Genomic DNA, 25,399 nt, shown 5'->3' on the forward strand with positions numbered 1-25,399 from the left:
AACGACATAACATCCGCCGTAAAGCTCTCGACGTAGCAATGATTCAACTGGAGGCATTCAGCTACAACCTGCGAAGCGGAGCCTAAACGCCCGCGCCGTCCACCTGGGCCAACGTCTTATGCCTGTCATCAACGGGGGGGGGTTGACCGCCCCCAAGCCAAGACCCCCCCCCCCCCCACCCCCAATCCCACCCCCGCCCGCCCACACACACACACATACAACAAAGGAAAACTAAGAAACGAGGAAGATTGCATATCAACATTGAGTCTGTGGAGACATAATGGAAGAACACAAAGGAGCTGCTTCTCCTCTGGGATGTCCACTCTGCTGGTTACCATGGCGACGTGTCGGACAGCTCACTGGTGGGAACGGGCGGGGCTGGTGGGGGACACAGAGCAGAGTGTGCAAAAGTGAGAGAAACGCATAGCGCGGTTGCAAAAGGTTAGACGGAGGGAGTGTCGGAGAGGGAGAGCGAGGGCTTTAATGATGCTGAAAATTGGCCTGTGACGGCGCTACACCCCCCGCAGGTAAATCATCGCTACGGCCCGCTGTCAACTTGGCTGTCCCCTTGTCCTCCCATCTCGGCCTTCCCTGGCCCCCTCAACCGTCTCACACCCCACCTCAACTTCTTTTACGAGCACATATTCAAAACTTTCATCTTCCGGCCATACTCACTCAGTCACCATAAATAATTGCGGGCGTTTTGTCTGTGTGCATTAGTGAGCTCGGAATTCTTTTGTGTGCGTGTGTGTGCGTGAGGCCAGATGTGTGAGGTACAATTTAGTGGAGGCAGTTAATTCCACCATTTTGGGATTCTTTATTCTTTTGCTTCGCTATATTTCAAGGGGAAATATGTTACTTTTTACTCGGCTGCGTCTTCCCGCTGGCTGGCTTCACTAATTACTTTGCAGAGTGAGGTTGTACACACAAATCAAGTGGCGGGCTCATAAAGTGTGATGCATTGCTCATGTTTAAAGCAGCTACCGTGACAAGGGGCAAATTTGTAGGCTTGTTCAAAGGAAATGTTCACTTTAATATGGCAGCAATAATGCAAATCGAAATTCCTTCACTTGAATTTCGTCAATTGTCATCCATTGGTTGTGTTCCGCTCTGACCTTGGCCTTCACCAGGAGGCCGATGCACGTTGACCTTGAAGCCAAACCGTATGTTTCATTTCTGCTTTGGAGGCTGTAACGCCTCACTGGTCATTCAAGTACCGAAATCAAATGCCTCCAAGAATGCAGCGGTGAGGAGGCCGATGCTTCAGTTGCCGAATGAGTGAGCGAGCGAGTGAGTAATCACAACATGCAACAATGGCAACGTTGTGATGGAAATTCCTGGATATTGAGGCAGCATTCTGAGATACTGTACATTAAGTGCTGTACAGTGGATATCAAACGTCCAATGCCACCATTGCGTGATATAAAAAGGAGAGAAGTTTCAGAATTACTAAAGCCACTCACTGGAAGTAACAATTAATCATTAAAATATTACGTAAGTCAAACTCATTTTTTAAATTCCCCCACACTAAGACATCCCCATTTCTGAATTCTATGCAAGTATTGTATCACGCTCGCTAAAAATCCAAGTGATTAGTTACTGATTTAGTTATAAATAAGTACAATTGCTTCTTTTCCTGAGATACCACGGTGGTATCGTGGGAGGGCTTCACTTTATAAGCTTACTTTCTGCCCTTTCATTTTTACCCTGGACACATTTGTACGTGTGCGAAGCCTGAAATAAAATGTCGGTCTTCTTTTTCTTCCTTTAGCCTGTACTACTACAAAACAAAAGACAAATCTTTGTGAGAGGGGAAGTAAAAGAACAAAACCAAAAAACAACCGTGACAATGTGGTTGCATACCCTGTTTTTCGAATGAACCAGTTACATTCCAACCCGTGTCTATTGGGAGTGTTTATGGTTAATCTCAAATTTAGCTGCTCTAGTAAGCTTTTCCTGACATTTCTTGACCTTCTAGTACAAGGGTCGGGAACCTTTTTGACTAAGAGAGCCATGAAAGCAAAATATTTGGAAATGTATTTCAGTGACAGTCTAGATATATACAGGGTATTACTGCAGAGTCGCTTACAGTCATAGTGAAGCTCTGATTCAGATGTTTCTGCATGCCTGAATTTATAACAACCAGGGTGGACAAGCCGCACACGCCAGAGGGAGCCGCAATATGTTATAGTAATTAGACACAAACTATTTAAATCTCTACATTCTATTTAATTTGTTTATGACTTCATGTTTTATTTAGTAAAATGTTCTCCCGACGTATAGTAAAAAGGCATCTACATAAGTACGCCGTCAGCCCAGTTGCTCTCTGTCGTCTCCCTGCAACTGCTTACCCCTCCGCTCTCTGCTTAAGTAAGAAGGAGCAAAAAAACGTGGCTGACCTTTCGACATTAACATCAAAGCATAGACTTCCTAAGTGATCGATGCAAGCAACCAATTACATTTCAGCTGCTTACAAGTCCCCTCAAAAAAGAAAAGAGAAGCTTATCGTATTAGCGGTGATAGACACTTTTAGCGGTAATTGAAACCTTTTTAAAAAGATGGTAAACGGTCAAACTGGTAATCGGCCGAAGCCTCGTTCTGTGTACAGTAATCCCTCGCTATAACGCGGTTCACCTTCCACGGCTTCGCTGTTTCACGGATTTTTTTAGTGCAGTTGTTTTAATGCTTTTTTTTAAACAGTGAATTGTGTTCTGCATCCTGATTGGCTAAGGGACTGACCAACGTGAACGGTCTCGGCACCTCGTCTCTGTACAGCTTGCCAAATTTACCTTTGCAAATTTTTGGTCTTCGGTTTCATTGTATCAGTGGCGGATGCTGGTCTGTCAAGGAGGGGAAGCTCAAGTTCGGCCTACATCATAAAATGTGTCCGTTTATTTATACGTGAATTCTACTCTCCGTTCCTTTTCAAAAAAATGAAAAGGATGCCTTCACCATAAGACCGGTGATTGGCTCATTTCGCTGTCAATCAAAAAGAGATTCAGCCTCAGACAGATCATCCAATCATCATGCACCATAGAATCCCAGAGACGCTGAGCGTCCGATGGGCGGGACAAAACCAGCATTTATCCAATGACGCGTCTGGTTTCAATGCATTGGGACAACCTAACCTGAACTCTTGAGATGCCCAGCGTCCACGCGGTCGACGCCCAGCGTCCACACAGTTTAAAGCACAGCGAAGCTGCGGGAATGAATGAGAAGAGAGTCGCGTCGTAACAGTAATAAGAAGCTGATTCGGAACAAAAGTTGGGCGCGTTGTAGCGCATATTTAGTCAATGACATGTCCACACAATTGTACGTACAGACATATATTTGATCACTTACTTTTTGACATTTTAGGGGAAGCTGAGCTTCCCTTGTAGTCTTAGAGCAATTGCCTCTGCATTGTATACATACTGTAGTTCAGTATTGTGTAATAACTGTAAAAAATAAAGCTGACTATCAAGTATCAAGCACAACTTTATTGTCAAATGTGTATGTTTTACATACAGCACATTTGAAATTTCTTCCCTCTCACATTTCTTTGCTTTTTTTTATTTATAAATCCTACTGCACGGATTTCACTTATCATGGGTTCTTTTTGGAACGTAACCCCCGCGATAAACGAGGGATTACTGTACATTAAATGTCTAATTTTAGAATTATGCTGCTAAACCAAGAGGTACCCAAGCCGTTTTTTTTTCACTGTTCTACAGCAATGACAATAAATAACCTATTCTCTTCTATTCTATACCACATTCCTGTGAGGCCCTTGTTGTTTGCTCTGTGCAAGTTATTTATTGCCTTGGCTTAAAGGTAAAATAGAAAGAGATTTAAAGCTTCTGTTGAACACATACTTTACTTAAATGTATTATCGTAGAGCCTGTCATCTAGCTGAGCAGCTATGTCTACAAACCACAAATAACACTTGCAGGAAAGTTATTTTATATTATTGCTATTAGCTCTATTTTATTCACGCGGTATTTTTTGGGGGGGGGGGGGGTTCTCAAACCAAAATAAGTACGACTGAAATGAAGCGGTATACTTTAATAAGTGAACTTTCACTTGCGAAATTGGTGTCAAACCTGTTATTATTGGATATTTTAATGGATTGTGCTGCAACACAACACTTGATTGATTTTATACTGGGGTGTGTGTTTCACCTTTAGAACAAGTCCCTGTGATCAGGAAACAGTGCCATTTCTTCTGTGTAGCTGTGTCTTCTTCCACATTTAAGTGGATCAGGTTCCTCCTCCTATACACGCACGCACGCACGCACGCACGCACGCACGCACGCACGCACGCACACACACATATTAACAAACTAACTTACACATAATTGCCAATTGGCTTGCTGTCTGTTTTTCCAGCGATCCGCTGGTTGTGTTGGCAGGTGTAGTGGCATATGCCGTTTTCAGTATCACGCATAACTAATCTGCTCAGCTTTCAGGTCTCACCGAATCTGAGCTGAGTGCCAGAGAGGAGACTCCAGGCGGCTCGTGAGGCAAGGAGAGAGGAGCCGGTTGGCTGATCACCACGGCGCTCGTCTCCATCTCCCGCGGGGATGGCGGAGGGGTGCTAAAGAGCGAAAGGCTCGGCCGTCCCTGCTCGCACAGGCCGTAGTTTCCCAGAGGGGCGGTTGCAGCGAAAGACTGCAAGGCCCCCGGGTCGCGATCCTCCGACGCGTCGGACAAGTCTGACGAGGCGTCGTCAGCGAAGCCTAGACCACAGGAACACAAGCACAGAGCGCCGCTCCAGTCAGACCGCTCACAAGCCGTTCCGAAGGCTATTTAGTGTTGTCGTTGAATGAAAGTTAACACTTTTACTGTTCCCATCTGCGGGCCGTTGGGCAGATTAATGTGGCTTCATTCACCTGTGGAAGCGGCGGGGGGAGCGCTCCACTTGGCACTGGCTGCCGTTCCCATCTTTTGCTCCAACTGACAGATGTAGTCCATCAAGTCCTGGGGTGGGAAATACAGCCATCATTGCACACAGCGGAACGGGCCTTCCATAATCACAGCTTCAGCCGCTAGTGCTCTCATAACCCCCATATGTCTGCCACATAAAGTGGACACGCATGCTACACAATACGCTGCCTTTGCTGTTATGTAAACAGGCACTTTACAACGACTACGACACGTCAAACATTATTCCATTTGAGAGATTTATTTGACGCTCGCGTCAACTACCATTGTGGCACATGATGAGCGCTTACATAAACCGGACGCGCGGTCTGAAAAAACATTGGCCGTCGACACCAACCGAGTGGCGGGCCAAAGCGATAGCGCGTAGGTAACAACCAAGCTCTGCAGGCATTTTAACAGCAGCACTGACTGCCCTGAAAACCACTGATTTATATTATGCCATAAACATTTTATACTGCGCAATAACAGCCACAAAGACAACAACGGCCAAAGATGTCCAACAACGGGGGACATTTGCAAGAACACGATGCTTGTGTCCGCTATCGCCCCAATTCGATAATCGATCGTTTAGTGATCGCAATAATATCGCTACTGGGAACTAGAGAGTGCTACGAACTGTTACCTGGACTAAATTTAAAGCTGATAATGACTGCAATTGAATGAAGTAGCACTTTAATGGCAGTACTTGTCTCAAGAAGGGGAAAAACAACTGCTATTTACTTGTTAATCCATACAAGCCATTAAGTAGCCTCTGGACCTTATCAGCTGATTACAAAGAGAACATAAACGGTGCATTCAAGATATTCAACAACTGTGGCCACAACTGTTACTTTTTTCTCCAAACACAGGTGCTCCTTCTCCTTGTGGGCAACCCTCAGGCTGGCCTTCAGCTCCTGGAGCTCCCTGCGCATTTCGCTCAGTTGGACCTGCATATGCCATCGAGAACACGGGACAGGTCAGAAGATTCTCTCAAAGAGTGTAGCACACCGTGCTCATTCCAAATGACTCGAACTTGACTTGCACAACTTGCATGAGGCGCTTGCGTGTGTACACGTTGTTGTTTTCATTGACACGAGCTCTTTTGTTTCCTTGTGTCAGGCTAGGTGTTTTGGTTGACTTTGTTTTAGTCAGAGTATGTTTGGTTTCATGCTATGTCCACTGATCATGCCATGTCTTTGTCTCCACCTGTTCTCATCAGGCCTGTTCTTACTGTCTACCAATCAGGTCTCGCCAGTCTCTGTCAGTCCATTGTTGTCGCTGCAAGTCACATTTTGCCACTCACTTCATGTTTACTATCCTGATGAGTCACTTCCTTGTTTTTATTTCCAAATCCGAATCATGTTTTTTTTTTCTTTGTTAAATGGAGTACCGGTATTTTATTTCCATGTGAATTGTTGGCCACTTTTTGTGATAAATAAACATGTTTGAAACTGCTCCTGCTCCCTCGTCTTGCCTCCCCTGCTTCCTTGCGCTTTTGGCTCAACATCGCCGCTCCAAAAAGCACAAACTCCTGACATTTTTGTGTACAACTTTCTGCCTGAGGTTTTTTGATAAATCAACATGGATGTTTAAAAACCCTCGTGGCCTGCAGGTACACATCATGTACACCTGACATGCGTTGTGTTGCAAAAACAAATGCATGCCATGCACGGGTAATACCCCTCGTGGCATGCATTTGCTTTTGCAACACAACGCATGTCAGGTGTACATGATGTGTACCTGCAGGCCACGAGGGAATTGGCCAAATACATCTTGAACCATTTTAGTCACAATACACACACTGATGCCTGACTGGCTGGAAATGTCCCTTTTGAATGTTCTATGAAAAAGGATTTTGCTATGTGGATGCAGGATGAGACAGTCAATAAATTTCGTCCAGATCCGATCCAACATTCTAAATTATTTTTCACATGCTTAGATGGCTGCCAGTGGATGGCAATCCATCCAGGGTCAACCCTGCTTCTTGCCCAAAGTCTCCTCAAACCATCTCCAGCTCACCTGCGATGCTACGTGTGAGAAGCATGTATCTTCTTTTTATGTGCACTTGCAAGGTGAGGTGATTTCAATAATTACGGTATTATCTTGGCAAGATTCCACACAATTGTACTGCTTGTGTTGCTTTGTCTTGTAAAATAACACCGTTGTATGGAACCAGGGAAAAGAAAATGTTCAGGTGACAAATGTTGAGTGCTGACAGTGTTAGTTGACAAGATGATCCCTTTGTGGGCTTTCTCACCCTGTTGCAATCCTTTTCTCGACCGAGCTCGACCTCAAGCTTTACCCTCTCCGTCCTCTCCTCCTGGAGCTTTTCCTCAATCGTATGCATCTCGGCCGTAAGGTTCTCGATATGCTCGTGCTCCTTCTGCCGGGCGACACACACCCGTTGTAAAACTACACAAGAGAGAGACAAAAATACATTTGAAATGAGTGCCTCCACTGTACCTCTGACTTGTGCTGCAGACTTTGCTTTTGCTGGGCCCATTGAGCTCTGCCCTCTCTGAGAGCCAGACTGGAATCTGCAAGCTGCAGGGTTAGCTGGGCAGCCTGAAGGCGGGCCTGATGCAGCCCGGCCTGCCCACAATCTCTTTGGGCGACCGTTTCGCTGAGGTCGTTCTTCAGGACATCCACGGCGCGCTCACTTACATCCAGACGCTCCTGCAGGCTACTCATCTCCCTCAGCATTGCCTCGCTCCACGCCTGACAACAAAGACAAAAAAAAAACAACCTCAATGTCTGTCCATCCATCTTCTGACCTTCTTAACCTCACATGGGTCACGGGGCGTGCTGGAGACTATTCCAGCTGTCTTCGGGCAGCAGGCAGGGGACACCCTGAACTGGTTGCCAGCCGATTCCTGCACCTCAGCACTGTGAGGTCGACGCGCTAACCAGTCGACCACCGGGCCGCCCATGACTCAATGTTATCTTCAAAATTCTTGTTGTGCCTTTGACTAAAAGTTCACAATGAGATGTGTGGAATCTGCCCTAAATATATCAAATGTTTGCCAACATAAAAACAATGAAAATATAATATGGAGTGGGTCTTCCCATCCACTGTGTCTTGGAAAGACTTGCTACAAAATGTGTATCTCTTATCTAGTCCAACCCAAAGGGGGTTGAGGTGAGTGTTCTGTCAAAGCCAGGCAAATTATTCAACACCAAAATGATCCCCAGGACCTTGTATTTGTGCACTGGAGCAGTCATACTGAGAGGTGCCTTTGGATTTGTCATTGTGATTTCCACAGACCTCTTTCCTGTGGGCTGCGGTGAGTTTCTGGGTGAGGGTGCTGATGGTGTTGTGGAGTTGCAGCACACTGGCGTCCCTCTGGGCCAGGGAGTTCCTCAGGTCCTGGAACTCCTTGGACAAACTTCGAAGATCACCTTCCGTCTGTTCCAGCTTGGCCTAAATGCAGACCGTACATGTGAGAAAAACTAAAAGGACTCACACGAAACATTGTCATCTGACAAGAGAGCACCTGAAGTATCTTTCTGTCAATCTGCTCTGCTTTCCACTGGGCCGCTGCCCTTTTCGCTCTTTCCTTTATCCTGCACACATTCAACGGGATGTACAGACTTGTGTAAAGAATCCTTTTTGTTTGTTGGTTTTTCCCACAAAAAAGTACAAATAGTTACTCACTTTTCTAACTCTGTCTCTTGGTCCAGAGCTCTCTGCGTCAGAGTTTTGATGTCCTTCTGCAATTGTTCAATTTGCAATTTGTTGGCCTCCCTCACATCCAATAAAGCCCTTTTTTCTTGCGCAAGGCATTCCCCCAAAGCTATTTCCTCCTATGTGACCAAAGGCAATGTTACAAGGATAAGTCTCTGTTATCAACACATATTTACCTCAAATGTGATTTTTACATGTATATATATATATATATATACACACACACACACACACACACACACACACACACACACTGTATATTTCCATCCTACTGAGATCCTGCTATTTAGAGGTTAAATGCTCAGATGTTGTTTTATGTGGGCACCAAAAAGAATATCCTACTCAGACTATTTTTTCCAGAGCGCTAGTAGTTAAAATTTTTTTTAGGGCTGATGTAGTTTGCAGTGGTGTAGAGTTGCCGCCGATCAGACTAAAAGCTGTTCGTTTTAATTCCGTCGAGTAGCCAAATTATGTGACCCAAATGCTTAGAGACAGCTGTCAGCGTGATACAGTGCCATCGTACACCACAGCAAAGCAGAAAGATATGAAATAACAACATATTGTTCAGCTACTACCTTTCTGATTGAGTCAATCAAAATTAAGCCTTCTTTTTAGCAAGGCACAATATTTGCTTGAGCTTTTGTCTGTGAATCCACCTTGTGCTGTCTTGCCATCTCCTCAATTTTTTCCTGGCTCCTCTTCAGTTCTTCATGCAGCCTGCTAATGTCGGAATGAAGCTCTTGGTGAAGTCTTCTCCAGGCAAGCCTCTCTCTGTTGAAGTCTTCCCTCTCTTTCTCCTTTTGCTCGTTGGCTACCTCTTGCATCTGCAGCAGGTCAGCCTGCTCTCGCAAACATTCTTGCAGTCGGCTCTGACGAGAGAAAGGATAGAAATTGCATCTATTCTCCTGGCTACTCAGCTTTGTATTGGTAATTTTCATTCTCTACCTTCAGTAGTTCAGTCTGAGGTACGACGAGCAGAATATCTGTGCCTTCTTCCTCCCCATGTGGCTCCTCCTCAACAGTCACCAGATCCTCCAGGGGTTTCGGGGCGCAAAATGTGAATTTAGAGCTTCGGGAGGAAACTTCCCCTTTGGCGTCAATGTACACAAATTCATACTCTTGGGCACTTGGGTTGGGAAGGTAAGATGCTACAAAGGGGTTGATAAAATTAAAAACATGTATGTTAGTTTACAAACAATGACCAACGCTGTCATCAGATTACTGGCACAATCTATGTTTCTGTATTTAACATTTTCAACGAATGATGCACAATCTGGAAGGACAATCTTACATATATTAATTGAACAACATCCAAATGCACGTTAAATGCGACAGCCGGGAGAGGCTCCAGCACAACCGCAACCCTCGAGAGGAAAAGCGGCTCGGGTAATGGATGGATGTTAAATGCTAACTGGCCTTTTTAGGTTTGCAATGGAGGTAAGTATACAGCAGAGGCATCTTAGTTGAACATTTTTATTATTATGGCTACAGTGTGGTTCTGCAGCTGAAAGGAACTATCGTACCGAGCATTTCTAAACGATCAAAATGAGCACCGTTATCCTTGTGACAGCAGAATTTATGATACTCCTTATTAATTAGATTTCTTGCGGTTTAGTGAGTAATGACAGGTCATTTGGAAATCCTCAAAAATCTTCCATTTTATATATGTTACCCATAGAAAATATTTTATGAAAAACAAAACAAAAAACCCCAGCAAGGTAAGACTGAAGCACGTTCTATATTGTCGGCCAAATCGCATAATTCCTTTTTCAGTATTTTGGGAAAATGAGAAAAAAAAACACAATTTTCAGAACACACATTGGTATTTTTTTTTTTTTTACAGGGACTTTTTCCTTTCGCTTGTTCACCCATTTGGTTTAAGTGTTTGTTATCCCCCCCAAAATGTCGAGATTTTATATATATATATATATATATATATATATATATATATATATATATATATATATATATATATATATAATATATACACACACACATATCTCAATGTATACTCTAAAGATTGTGTTTTTTCTTGTTTTTCAAAAATATTGAAAAAATGGCAATTACTCGTAAGTTAGGTGGCTGACAATATGTATATATATACATATAATATATACGCTCACACAGAATCTGCTGTCAGACACAGCTCATACACACACACACAAACACCAAGCACCCAAAATGTTTCAGTCGTTTGGCACCAATACCGGTTTGGACCACTAGGGGCAGCAGATGAGTCAATATCGGCGAGCCAAAGGAGTAGGCCTCAACTATTTACTGTGTTGCTTTGTGCAAATCCCGACGTGGAAACCGGTCTACATTGATCAAATATTGTCACTACCTTACTTTGATACAATAATTCATTGGAATAATGCCGAGAATAATCAGCTCTAAAACTATTTGTTAGCGACAGCACTAATTCTCGACATTAACTTTCCAAGTGCTATTTAGCCAAGAGCTAGCGATGGCACCACATGCTATACTGGCCGGAAGATCGCTCTTTGGCTGTCAGGCTCGCTCTGGATCATACCTAATCACATCAATTTAGAGTGACAGGATGTTTTATAACTATTAACTAACTACACTTAGCTAGCCACAATTCCGCAGTGTGTATCTGTCTATGCTGATTTCAGAGTCACCTTCTTTCCCTGTATCTTATTCTTATTGTCTTTCCTTCTTTTTTTGAGCATTTCTTTCCTGATGTGCCAAGAGTCCTGACTGCTGAAGTGCCTAAATACAAACCATAAAATAAGATAAAAGAATATAACTCTGCAACACATTAATGGGGAACAATTTACACAGATTCCCCTCAACAATGAACATGCAGCAACGGGAGGTGGATGGCAAAGCCGACAAGGAAATCAAGCAGCAACGTTTATGCGCTGTATTATAATTCACTGCGTCAACATGGGTCACATTTGGGGCTTTTTTTTTTATTAACTGCATCACTGATGAGAAACAACACACAATTTGTTTCTTCCCTTCTGCGACTTTTTCAGTGAAGACTACGAATGGCGATCTGTTCAGGTTTGTGATGAATCTCTCCTGCATGCATGCATCATCTGCTGCACCTGTGCCCTTCACATTGAATCATGCTCATCAGCGGCCACTGACACCCTACAGCCCGCTGCCCCATGCAGTTGTCTTGGCCACTGTCATTAATTCACCATCATGCCTGAAGAAAGGTATTCAACCGAGTGAATCATAACAAGCCCTGCTTTTGCCACAGTCTTAAGTATTATAAAACTCCCCTGAAGATTGATCAGTTAGAGTTCACCCTGTTCTCTATGTTGACAAAGTTCGCATAGGAAAAAAAAAAAGCAACACCAAAGATATGGGTTGTTTTTAAAGGGCAACATAAAACCATCAAAAGATGCAATGTAGTGCTGCAATTGCAAAAAGCAAAATTGTTTTTTAGTGATGCAAGGCCTAATCACGATTATGATCCAATACAAGACCTTTACAACAATATTAATGCTCATTTAATTTGTGACCGACATTGGTTATCGGTGTGAATTATACAATTTTTCAAGAACGAGTGCTGCACCTTTCACAATAGCTCGGTCCACGTCAAGTGCCTCAAAACTGAAAACTCAACTCAACTCAAATGTATTTATAGAGCACTTTCAAACAGCCATCGCTGCACACAAAGTGCTGTACATGGAGCAACTAATATACACAACAGTAAAGCAAAGCAACAAATCAGTAACAAAAACGGTAGAGAGCACCAAACAGTTTCACTAAGATCATATTTTGGGGCATGATGAGTCAAATGTCAAAGAATATAAGTGAGTTTTGAGGCGGGGTTTAAAGATGGGCAAAAAAACAACAAAAAAAAAAACAACGAATGCAGAAGCTTTGAGACAGCACTCACTTTGTGTCACAATCTCATGCGATAGTGCTTATTGACCGAATGAAGTGTCAGCTGAATTTATATTGTCATGGAGTGGAGTTGTTGTTTGCACAGCTGCATTTCTACCTCGGTGTAAGTAGCAGTTTTCAAATGCATCCATCCGTTCATCAGCTTCAAATTGTGGAATTTGATGGAGAGGAAACAAGTACCCTGGAAGTGAACACAACAGTTGACCTCTGTTCGCTCTTCATAGTTGGCCGGGGCCAGTGCCCAAACAAACGTGTGGTAGTCCTTCACTGACGACCATCCCACCTGTACACAAAGGACTGGGTTGAAGTAGCATCCATACATTGTCGTGTAGCGTAGTGTGAATGTGTGGACAGTACCTTAAAGAGGCCAATCCAGTCACTGCTGGCCCAGGTGTGCAACGAGCTGAGTGTGTAGTGGCAGTCCACTCTGCTCTGAGGAAAGTAGCTGCAGCCCACGTTATGGAACTCCACCGGTGCAGTGGTTTCCATGGTAACACAACTCAAAGGCACTTTGTTTTCACAAGGGGGCGGGATCACAGGGCAATGTTTTCAACAGAGGCTACACAGAACAAATCCAAACAGACAAGCGCAGTTAATGAGCTCAAGAAAGCAAGAGGTGCCAATTTGACACGCGTGTGACTGACTGGTTGTGGAAGAAGATCCGCTCTCTCGCGCATGCCAACCAAGGACAGCACAGCTAAAAATCTCCGTGACATCTGACATATTTGTCAGCCGGGCAATTTCGGTCAGCATTTCGGCTTGCAAGCCATTGTACACTGTTCCCACGCGCGGGAGTGCCACGAGGTGTCTGAATTTTCAAGACACTGCATGCCATGTTTTCCTCCCCTCGGTGACACGATGGCATTTAAATATATAAATATAGAGGGGCAAATGGCTATTGAACTTCCTGTCGTTTGAACACAAACTAACAACATAACATCATGTAGGATATGTGGTGCACAACGGGAGCCAGGTGACAGATGTTTAGGTCGCAGCATGCATGCGAGGTTTCACGTTACACGGGAGGCAGGCTGGAGGCCCCACAAGAGGGCTCAACTTTGAAAGTGCTGCCTGCCTGCCAGTCCAAATATCACGAAAAACACACGTCGAGCGTTCAATCGCCTTTGAAGAAGGTTGCGTCTTGGGATGGATGTTAAGTTAGTTAACGTGTTGCACGTGATAACAACAAACGTCATCATGGACACTAAAGCGCATCTGCGCACTTAGTATGCCAACCGTCCTTTTGAACATCATCCTCACCTGTAACGGCATCCACTTGTCAATCTGGACCGTTTAATGTACACAATTACGACACGACCACGAGCTGAGATGGCCAGTCGCGTCTCTTCTGCTCAGGCTCCGTTGCTCCACGACCCCCACAAACAATAACAAAAAGCAGCCCGAGCGTGACAGATTTCGTCTGCCTGTGAGGAATTGTGGTAGTTGTAGTTTACCGGCTCTCTCGGGCGGCGCTCTGTCTTCACTTTTATACTACAAATCCCACAGTCCACGTTGAGTTACTGAGGTCATGTGCGGCGTAATATGAAGCTTGTCACCGCCTTGCGTTGTTTTTCTCTGAGGAAGCCAACCTGGATGGTATGCAAGCCCTTTAAACGACTAAAAAACCTTGCCATTGTTTGCTGTTATTCAGGAAACGGTGATCACGTAGATTTCTGGTGGAAACCACTGAGATGTGAAAACTGTCATTCTTTTCATCTTTTATCACCGCACCCATGTGTTCACTGTAAAAACAAAACAAAACAAAACAAAAACTTAAGGTACATTTGACCGTTGAGTAGGATGTTACATTTGGTTCTTTTCATTGAAATAGTTTTTTTTAAATTAATATAACAATTTAGAAATGACCAATACTTTGAGCTCTCAATCAGGCATTCTTGAGAGATGCTGAAAAGCTTTGGACGTGGACGGTCGATTCACAACAGCTGCCGTGCATTATTTTGCTATACTGCTGCTGCACAACAGATGGCAGTATACCATTTAAAGGCCCAAATGCTTTATGGAAAGCGCTTTTACACGTGCACGCTCACACGCACACACACGCGCGCACACGCACACACACGCGCGCACACACACGCACGCACACACACACACACACACACACACACACACACACACACGCACACACACACACATATACATATACATACGGTATATGCATGTACCAATACATATGTACATATATACACACTCATATACAGATAGATAGATGCTCGTTAAGAAATTAGAATATCATGAAAAAGTTTGATACATTTCAAATGTGAATTCATTTTAATTTAGATGCCTATATCTGAAAACTAATGAAAAACCCAAGTTCACTATCTCAGAAAATTAGAATAATACATAAGAATACACAAACAAAGTGAGAAATGTTGGCCAACCGAAAAGTATAAACATGAAAAGTATGTTTATGTACAACACTCAAGATGTAGTTGGGGCTCTTTTTGCTGAATTACTGTAGCAATGCGACGTGGCATCGAGTCGATCAGTGTGTGGCACTGCTCAGGTGTTGTGAGAGCCCAGGTTGCTTTGACAGTGGCCGTCAGCTCTTCTGTATTGCTGGGTCTGGCGTATCGCATTTTCTTCTTCATAATACCCCTGAGATTTTCTGTAGGGTTAAGGTCAGGCAAGTTTGCTGACCAGTCAAGAACAGGAATACCATGGTCCTGACACCAGGTACTGATAGCTTTGGCACTGGCTGCAGGCGCCAAGTCCTGTTTGTAAAATGAAATATGCATCTCCATAAAACTGGGAAGCAGCAGGAAGCATGGGGTGCTCAAACATTTCCTGGTAAATGGCTGCATTGACCTTGGACTTCAGGAAACACAAAGGACCAACACCAGCAGATGACATGGTACCCCAAACCATGATTGACTGTGGAAGTTTGACACTAGACCTCAAGCAATGTGGATTCTGTGACTCCCTTCGCTTCCTCCAGACTCTGGGACCCTGGTTTCCAAACGAAATGCAAAATTTGCTTTCATCAGAGAACATGACTTTGGACCACTCAGCAGCAGTCCAGTCCTTTTTGTCTTTAGCCCAGGCTTCTGATCTTGTTTGTTGGCTCAATTTCGACCTAGATCATAAAATGTGTCCGTTTATTTGTACGTGAATTCTACTCTCTGTTCCTTTTCAAAAAAATGAGAAGGTTGCCTTCATCATAAGAGCGGCGATTGGCTCATTTTGCTGTCAATGAAAAAGAGATTCAGCCTCAGACAGATCATCCAATCATCATGCAGAAAAGGGACACAGGGAGGCGGGAGCCGGGATCAAACCCACGACCTCTGCACTGTGAGGTCGACGCGCTAACCAGTCGACCACCGGGCCGCCCATCTATATATATCTATATATATATCTATATCTAGATATATCTATATCTATACATACAGGTATATCTATATCGATATCTATATCTGTATCTCTCTCTCTCTCTCTCTCTCTCTCTATATATATATATATATATATATATATATATATATATCCATCCATCCATTTTCCGAACCGCTTGATCCTCACTAGGGTCGCGGGGGGTGCTGGAGCCTATCCCAGCTGTCTCCGGGCAGTAGGCGGGGGACACCCTGAATCAGTTGCCAGCCAATCGCAGGGCACACAGAGACGAACAACCATCCACGCCCACACTCACACCTAGGGACAATTTAGAGCGTCCAATCAGCCTGCCATGCATGTTTTTGGAATGTGGGAGGAAACCGGAGCACCCGGAGAAAACCCACGCAGGCCCGGGGAGAACATGCAAACTCCACACAGGGAGGCCGGAGCTGGAATCTATATATATATATATATATATATATATATTAATTATCTAGAACTCGGTGGTGGCTTCGGCCATCCATGATGGCATTGTCTGCTGGTCAGGCAGCATCTCGGCCTGGGACAGAAAGAGACTGGAGTGACTGGTCAGGAGGGCCAGTTCTGTCCTGGGCTGCTCCCTGGACACTCAGGAGGAGGTGGGCAACATGAGGATGCTCGCTAAGCTAAAAACTATGATGGACAGTCCCTCCCACCCCCTCGAGGCAGCCCTGACAGCACTGGGTAGCTCTTTCAGCCGAGACTGTTTCACCCGCGCTGCAAGAAGGAGAGAAACCGCCACTCGTTCCTACCGACTGCTGTCAGGCTGCTGAATAAACATGCGTGAAAACCTGTAACCATTGTAAATAGCACAGCCACCTTATGTAAGCATAAGATGCATGTAGGCAACTTATATTTATATTGCATTCCATACTGTGTACAGTTCTTTTTCTGAAACATTTATTTATTTTGTGCATGCAACACTTTGTTCTTTTCTTTTCTACCCCCCCCCCCCCCCCATTTTGTTGCTGTAGACTGCAAATTTCCCCAGTGTGGGACAAATAAAGGTTATCTATCTATCTATCTATCTATCTATCTATCTATCTATGTATCTATCTATCTATCTATCTATCTATCTATCTATCTATCTATCTATCTATCTATCTATCTATCTATCTATCTATCTATCTATATCTATATCTATATATATATATATATGGGCGGCCCGGTAGTCCAGTGGTTAGCACGTCGACTTCACAGTGCAGAGGTAGCGGGTTCAATTCCAGCTCCGGCCTCCCTGTGTGGAGTTTGCATGTTCTCCCCGGGCCTGCGTGGGTTTTCTCCGGGTACTCCGGTTTCCTCCCACATTCCAAAAACATGCGTGGCAGGCTGATTGAACACTCTAAATTGTCCCTAGGTGTGAATGTGAGCGTGGATGGTTGTTCGTCTCTGTGTGCCCTGCGATTGGCTGGCAACCGATTCAGGGTGTCCCCCGCCTACTGCCCGAAGACAGCTGGGATAGGCTCCAGCACCCCCCGCGACCCTAGTGAGGATCAAGCGGTTCGGAAAATGGATATACAGAGTATATATATATATATATATATATATATATATATATAAGGCTCCAAGCCTTGTCCAGCCGCCTAAAGCGGTACACGAAAGAGAATGAGGCCAGACGAATAAACAGGCTGTTCGCAACACAACCTGCGAAAGTGTACGCTCAGTGGCAGGGTCCTAACAACAGAGCTGACCCACCAAGACTGGAAACTGAAAGGTACTGGAAAGGCATATGGGAGAAGGAGGTTGCACATAACAGCAGTGCACAATGGCTGGTGACCCTGAGAGAGGAGCACAGCAACCTCCCTGAACAGATCCCAGTTACCATAACAGTGGCAGACATACAGGAAAGAGTCTCAGATATGAAGAACTGGACAGCACCAGGCCCGGACATGGTCCACACCTACTGGCTAAAGAAACTCACAGCACTCCATGAGCGCCTAGCAGCACAAATGAACCAGCTGCTGAGGGATGGGACTCACCCAGGATGGCTAACCAAAGGGCGAACGATCCTGATCATGAAGGATCCCTCAAAGGGTGCAGTCCCATCCAACTATCGGCCAATAACCTGTCTATCCACAACATGGAAGCTCATGTCAGGCGTCATTGCGGCTAAGATAAGTGGACACATGGATCAATACATGAGCGAAGCACAGAATGGCATTGGTCGAGATACCAGAGGAGCCAAACATCAGCTCCTGGTTGACAGAACAGTCGCACAAGACTGCAGGTCCCGACGTACCAACCTGTGCACAGCCTGGATTGATTACAAGAAAGCCTATGACTCGATGCCACATACATGGATCACTGAATGCTTGGAGTTGTATAAGGTGAACAGGACCCTAAGAGCCTTCGTTGCGAACTCGATGAGGATGTGGAAAACCACACTTGAAGCCAATGGCAAGCCACTTACCCAAGTGTCCATCAAATGTGGCATATACCAAGGTGATGCACTCTCCCCACTGCTGTTCTGTATAGGACTGAACCCCCTCAGCCAAGTAATCACCAAGACAGGCTATGGATACCGCCTCAGAAATGGAGCTACAATCAGTCACCTCCTCTACATGGATGACATAAAGCTGTATGCTAAGAGCGAAAGGGACATAGACTCCCTGATCCACACAACCAGGATCTACAGCAGCGACATCGGGATGTCATTCGGGCTTGAGAAATGTAGTCGGATGTGACTCCCTGAAGGAACAATAGCAGACATTGAGGACAGCTACAAGTACCTCGGTATACCACAAGCCAATGGCAACCTCGAACTGGCAACAAGGAAAGCGGCTACTGCCAAATACCTCCAGCGAGTGAGGCAAGTCCTAAGAAGCCAGCTCAATGGCAAGAACAAGACCCGGGCAATAAACAGCTATGCCCTGCCAGTGATCAGATACCCTGCAGGAATAATAAGGTGGCCAAAGGAAGAGATTCAGACCACGGAAGTTAAGACCCGAAAGCTCCTAACCATGCATGGAGGGTTCCATCCCAAATCCAGCACCCTGAGACTGTACGCAAGCCGAAAGGAAGGAGGCCGGGGACTAGTGAGTGTGAGAGCCACTGTCCAGGATGAAACATCCAAGCTCCATGAATACATCAAGGAGAAGGCTCCAACGGATGACGTACTCAGAGAATGTCTCAGACAATGGGGAACAGAAGATGAGGCGCTGGAAGAGGGACCATCATGGGAGGACAAGCCCCTACACGGGATGTACCACCGGACCATAACTGAAGTGGCCGATCTCAAGAAGTCCTATCAGTGGCTAGAGAGGGCTGGCCTGAAGGACAGCACAGAGACACTCATCCTAGCTGCTCAGGAGCAGGCCCTGAGCACCAGAGCCAGATATACCACACCAGACAAGACCCAAGGTGTAGGTTGTGCAAAGAGGCACCTGAGACGATCCAACACATAACTGCAGGGTGTAAGATGCTGGCAGGGAAAGCCTACATGGAACGCCATAACCAGGTGGCTGGCATAGTCTACCGAAACATCTGTGCGGAGTATGGACTGGAAACCCCAAGGTCAAAATGGGAAACACCTCCGAAGGTGGTGGAGAATGACAGAGCGAAGATCCTGTGGGACTTCCAGATCCAGACTGACAAGATGGTAATGGCGAACCAACCAGATTTCGTGATCATAGATAAAGGGCAGAGGAAAGCCGTTGTAGTGGATGTAGCGGTGCCAAGTGATGGAAACATCAGAAAGAAGGAACACGAGAAACTCGAGAAATACCAAGGGCTCAGAGAGGAGCTGGAGAGAGCCTGGAAGGTAAAGGTGACAGTCGTGCCTGTGGTGGTCGGAGCACTCGGGGCAGTGACCCCCAAACTAGATGAGTGGTTGCAACAGATCCCGGGAACAACATCGGACATCTCAATCCAGAAATGTGCAGTGCTGGGAACAGCAAGGATACTGCGCAGAACCCTCAAGCTTCCTGGCCTCTGGTAGAGGACCCGAGCTGAATGAGGGACGGACACCACCCGAGGGGGGGTGAGACGAGGAATTTTATATATGTGTGTGTATATATACAGTATATATACAGTATATATACATATATATGTATATATATATATATATGTATATATATATATATATAGAGAGAGAGAGAGAGAGAGAGAGAGAGAGAGAGAGACAGAGCGAGAGAGAGAGGTGGGCATCCTCCATCAGTCCGTCACTGTTTCCATCATTCCAGGCCGACCCACTTAGGCTGAATCCATGAAACAGCAGTTCAAAGTACCCACCCTTTGTGGAGTCCTTGGGCGTGCTGAAGAACGCACCCCCTGGGGACCTCATTCTGATTGGGCACTTCAATGGTCACATGGTCAATCAAAGTGGTAAAAAGCATGTCACAATTGTCAATGTCAATTTATCACGTTAATTGTGAATAATTAATTACAGCGATATTTAATGCGTTCTGTTTTTTAATCGCGTTATCTAAAATTTAATCTCTAACTTTATTGTTTCTGTCGGTGGGTTGCCTTTTTATAATATCCTTTTTCATGTGTTGGTTTCCTGTGTTCGAGTAGTTGAGGGTGGGGAAACAACTGTCAGTCACAGCCTGAAGCGGACATTGATTGGCTGTCATTATGTTTGGGCTTGTTTAGCATAAGATGATTGGCTCCCATTGGTAGTTGGGCAAGCTAAATAAGCAGCGGTGAGGAGAGGAGAGGTGAAAATGGAGGAGAATGTGATAGTTCTCGGCCCAGTGAATGGAAAATTTACATTCCAAAAACGCCCTGACAGCACTATTGATAAAGGTAGAGTGTTGTGCCTAATCTGTAAGGAGCTTGCGGCTCAAGTTTAGCCTCTCACATAAATGCAAAGCACCCAGTCACGAGTGCATCCACAGCTAATGTTAGCACCGAAAGCGTTAGCAATAGAGCGAGCGAAAGCAAAGCCCTTCGCCAAACTAAACTCGAGAACATCCTGCGTACGAGGCATGAAGTCAGCATAGTTGCTGTGTGCTCAGTAGCCTACCAGAAGTGGTTGATGTTTATTTCAGCACTGTATTTTCTCATGATCCATCCATCCATTTTCCGAACCGCTTGATCCTCACTAGGGTCGCGGGGGGTGCTGGAGCCTATCCCAGCCGTCTTCGGGCAGTAGGCGGGGGACACCCTGAATCAGTTGCCAGCCAATCGCAACAACCATCCACGCCCACACTCACACCTAGGGACAATTTAGAGCGTCCAATCAACCTGCCATGCATGTTTTTGGAATGTGGGAGGAAACCGGAGCACCCGGAGAAAACCCACGCAGGCCCGGGGAGAACATGCAAACTCCACACAGGGAGGCCGGAGCTGGAATCGAACCCGGTACCTCTGCACTGTGAAGCCGACGTGCTAACCACTGGACTACCGGGCCGCCCTTTTCTCATGATGAACAGTGTTATTTCTGAAGTGCTAACTTGCAGCACTGTGATTTAAGGGTCTCTTATTTATTTTTTATTATCCGAAGCAAGTTCAGTGTTGAGTCCTTGTATTGCTCCGAAAAATGTTTGATATGTTAACCTAAGCACTGTTTATGGACCTGATGTTCTATTTTTTATTTTTATTTTGTCATTATTTGGCGATTTACAATAACAAACAAAGCGGTGATATTCACCCTGGTGGTCGAAGCTAAAGGTTGCAGCTGGGACTTGGGACTAGTCTCAACCACAGCAGCAAGTGCATGGCTCGGACTGCATCTGCTCAAGTCTGTTTACAAACAATGAAAGAATTTATAATGCCACTTTTTTTGTCTTTTGATCTGCCTCAATAATGTAATGAATTAAAAATGAAAATAGGGGTTTTCTCAGCACTTTTTAGATGAGATTAAAATATAGATTATTAATTCAACCAATTAGTTACAGATCATAATTAATTAATCTCACAATTTTTGTAGTCGCTTGACAGCACTAGCATATATATATATATATATATATATATACAGGTATATATTCCATATTTTTCATGTCTGCTCACCCACTGTAAATTATAATTCTGGAAGAGTCAAATGAGAAACCTTAAAAAATATATATATATTAAAAAAAAAAGGTGCACATGCACACTAATGCAAACAGCCAAACGTTCCATGGGGGACCATGAAATGCACAAAGCGAGAGCATATGAGGAGAAATTATGTTTAAAATTAATGTAACCCTGCATCAGTAACCTCATCTTAAATAATGTTGGTAATTTATAATTATAGTTATTGGTAGTCCCATCCTGTTTATAGCCTGCTTATTTATCTCTGCTCAATGAGCAGTCAATCCATTCACACAGTACTTTTACTCCTCCTCAATTAGTAAGTCCAGTTTGGCTAATTTAGTCTGCTGAAGACGCTATAAGGATGCTTCAAGTAATTTTATGTCAATGGACAGTCGATGTTTAGTCCCCATAAATTGTGTTTAAGTGGATTAATAGTGTGCAGTCTCCATGTGAGTGAGTGCTACCACTCTGTGCAATGGGATAATTAAATAGTTTGAACTGCAATGGCTAACTGATGTTGATGTGTGCTGCCTATATTGTACTTGTGTGTTTGCTTGAGATTTTTACTGTGTTGTAGTTTTAATGCTCCTTTCTGTTCAGGAGAATTGCTTTGACTTTTAAATGATAAGAATGTGTGCGGCTCGTTGGATTGTGTGAGGCTTCCGAGTAATTTGTGGACTGATTGTCCATAGAACGGCTTGCTCTTGTTCTGGCAGCTTGCTGTTATGCCTCCTTTGACTGTCGTAAACACACGCACACACACACACACACACACACACACACACACACACACACACACACACACACACACACACACACACACATAGACACACACACACACACACACTTAAACATTAGATTAGACAAAAAAAAACAGTTATGGCACAAAAGTCTAAGTATGCTGTTTATCAGTGGCCGCACTATTGCGCAGCGATTTAATTCCTCTTGTCTGTTGATTTTATTTTCTTATTTTTATTGTATTTATTTCCAACCTGGCCTGGAATTTCTCTCACTATAAGAAAATAGCGTAGCCCCTGAGTGCTACTGCAGTTTCATTACCTGGGGTGGTCATTCTGAATATTGCTTACCACATGTCTCATTGAAAGGGAATGGCAGGTATGTGTCGCTAGCCGTAAATTGCACATTGCCTACAGCCATAATCAGTTGCCAAGGAAACCTCAAATGGGATTATGACCTTCTGTTGTGTGCAACCATTAGATTTGTCAACATCCAAGAGAAAAACATTAACGTTTATGTCCGTCAGCAGTTTGTTCCCTCGTCTAATTTGACCATTTTTGTTTTGAACACCGTTTTCTAGCAATTAGTGACATCCATGAACACACTTTGTTCCCCAATCAGGCCATTTCAACAATCCCGAGCACGTTTGGTTCAACAGCGGACACGAGTGTAAGGTGGGTGATGCAATCACTTAGAACAATGTGATGATCTATTCAGGGGAAGGCAGTCGAAGGATGGGAAACAAAGACGGAGAGTCGGAGCGGAGTGCCTCCAAGTACGTACCAGTCGAGAGAGGGAGGAAATGGAGAGAAGGAGGACGGAGGTATTTAGTATGCACGGCCAAGCTGCCCCATCTGCTTAGCGCAGCAGTCCCTGTCGTATAACTGTCTACAGGCCGTGGGCCACATAAAGAATGTCTCAGATTTGATGTAATTCCGCAAAATTAATGACAGCTTTACTCGGTATGGGCCGTGAGGGAATGATTAGTGTTTGATCGTCCATCTGATCAGTTCCCCTGGCTGGGTGCGCGGGGAGGCGCCACTTATATGCAGGCATCCTGCCGGTGGCCACCACACATGCACACCTATCCACAACATTGTCCCTGTTGGTTGCAAGTCTTGTTTCCCTCACCCCAAAATATATGGACAGAGAAAAGCCCAGCACTGCTGTGTGGCGGCGTGGGCATCCACGCCAGGATGAACCTTTATTGAAAATACCCAGTTGGCTTTCACTCTCACTTGCTGTCGAAGCAGATTTTCAGACGGGTCGTGCAGTATTTCAGAGGAAAGTTGGCCATCGACAAGTCACTTAGGAGAACTCAGAGGTCACACGATGACCTTTTACAAGATATGCTTTACTGCGTTTGTGATTGGAATTGGGTATTAGTTTTCAAACGAGATGGGGAATGGATTGGGGATGGTAGAGACGAAATTGATCTGCGGATGTATTGCGGGAGTTGGGCGAGTAGAATTCTTCTCCTCTTTTAATGCAGCCCCACCTCAGCCGGCCCAACCCCCATCCCTTTCCTCCTCCCGGGTTGCCGCGTTTACAAGCGATTGGGGCATTCTGTTTTACAAGTGAGCCTGGTGCGTCTCGGTGTGCTAGCAACATTAAAATTGAACCCGCCTTATCTGTGCGAAGCACGAGGCTCTACATCAGAGGCTGTCATGCCGCTGCCATGAGGCTCCTGTGAGTTTTTATGTAATGTTGTGCAGTCAAAAACACAGCGGACAACTAAAGTGAACTGATAGATAAACAAGTGATTGAAGACAGGGATGTTAGTTGGTCGAAGGCGTGGGGTTGTGGGGGGGTATTAAGGCCCTCCAACAGTTGTTAACAAGGCCAAATGCAACACATGACGAGCGTGCATCTCCCAGCCAAATCAAATCTCATCAATGCTTGTAAACAGACCGATCGGGTCGCCCAGATTTTGTGCTGAGTTGCACATGGCAGAGCAAGTCTCCCATCTGACCGTTAGAATACAAGACCAGTGCTAAGCATTCAGCGCCCAACCCAGCAAAAGGCTCCGGGGTGCATGTGTTGGTGCCAACACAGATTGTTGGACAGACTGCATGGATGCAGTGTTTTTCCCTAATATTGTCGGCCATTATAACAAATGACTTGCAAAAACACCATTAGAGTCAACAAAAAAGCTCGTGCATCTGTTTGATCCAAAACCCGTTCCAGTTCATTTGCGCTGCGCATCGTTATCCGCGCTCACTTTTCACTCTCGCTCGTCTTGCGTTGCTATCCATAATGCCGTCTTTCCACAATTATTTGAGCCTCCGTCCTCCTGCCGGGGCCCCAGCCTCAATCGGATTCCTCTCATGTCCTTTCTTTCTCGGGCCACACCCACTCCCACCCCCACTGCTTGCCTTCTCTCCTGGTTTTATATTTTTGGCTGAGCTGAGGACCTTTCTTAGTGCGGTGACCTTTCTGGTTTTAAATTCAGCCCCACTACGGCATGTCTCTCTTCATAGGCCGCCAGTTACGAGCCTTCAGAGAACCGCAAAAAAATAATGATTCTGATGAAATGGCCCTCTTTAAAAAGCTCTTCCAAATTCCTCTTTTACATTTTTGTACAGCCATAGTCACTTCCCGTTGCTATTAATATTCACACTGATCAGAAACATCCTAGGGAGTCATCCATGGTAAAGATGAGATGAATGAACTCGTCTCCTTGCATGCTGCTGCTTGCTGGAAAAGTGTTCTCATCAAATATTGTGCATCTTCCAAGTGATTTATTCAAACGGGGCCGCTTATGCATTCTTACTACTCAATCTCAGGGTGAGACCATTTTTCCTCGCTAAACCAGTTTGAGGCCTTCGGAAGACACAAATAGCTTTGCTTA

At 44.9% G+C, this 25,399-nt stretch overlaps 1 protein-coding gene across 4 annotated transcripts; it reads right to left on the reverse strand.

Moving 5' to 3' along the window:
• Positions 1-197: 197 nt before the first annotated feature.
• On the reverse strand, positions 198-13,867 carry calcoco1a (calcium binding and coiled-coil domain 1a). Of its 4 annotated transcripts, none has more exons than XR_015102050.1 (16): positions 13,729-13,867; positions 12,826-12,977; positions 12,649-12,751; positions 9,532-9,734; positions 9,243-9,455; positions 8,557-8,705; positions 8,396-8,465; positions 8,167-8,322; positions 7,365-7,619; positions 7,159-7,284; positions 5,753-5,848; positions 4,871-4,958; positions 4,455-4,717; positions 4,161-4,252; positions 3,129-3,199; positions 198-378 (listed from the first exon to the last, which is right to left on the reverse strand). XR_015102050.1 is itself a non-coding variant. In XM_086122069.1 (15 exons), the coding sequence occupies exons 2-14, from the start codon at positions 12,955-12,957 to the stop codon at positions 4,163-4,165; spliced, it is 1,944 nt and encodes a 647-aa protein (XP_085978195.1). In that variant the 5' UTR covers positions 12,958-12,977; positions 13,729-13,867; the 3' UTR covers positions 198-378; positions 4,161-4,162. The 4 variants fall into 4 exon arrangements, 1 of the variants encoding a protein (XP_085978195.1); XR_015102051.1 differs by having other exon boundaries at positions 12,826-13,027; XM_086122069.1 differs by lacking the exon at positions 3,129-3,199.
• Positions 13,868-25,399: the final 11,532 nt, after the last annotated feature.

Source organism: Hippocampus guttulatus, chromosome 1, assembly GCF_054856545.1.
Source record: "Hippocampus guttulatus isolate MCC_2025c chromosome 1, RoL_Hgut_1.0, whole genome shotgun sequence".
In the NCBI taxonomy this organism is placed as follows: Eukaryota; Metazoa; Chordata; class Actinopteri; order Syngnathiformes; family Syngnathidae; genus Hippocampus; species Hippocampus guttulatus.

What these genes read in the sequence shown, in the direction of transcription:
- calcoco1a (XM_086122069.1), bottom strand. Translation starts at nt 12,957, where the DNA reads ATGGAAACCACTGCACCGGTGGAGTTCCATAACGTGGGCTGCAGCTAC. An exon ending in CTGTTGTGTTCACTTCCAGG is followed by an intron (nt 9,735 to 12,648) that starts GTACTTGTTTCC and finishes ACCCCTTTGTAG; the next exon opens with CATCTTACCTTCCCAACCCA. An exon ending in TCCCCCCGCCGCTTCCACAG is followed by an intron (nt 4,718 to 4,870) that starts GTGAATGAAGCC and finishes CCTGTGGTCTAG; the next exon opens with GCTTCGCTGACGACGCCTCG.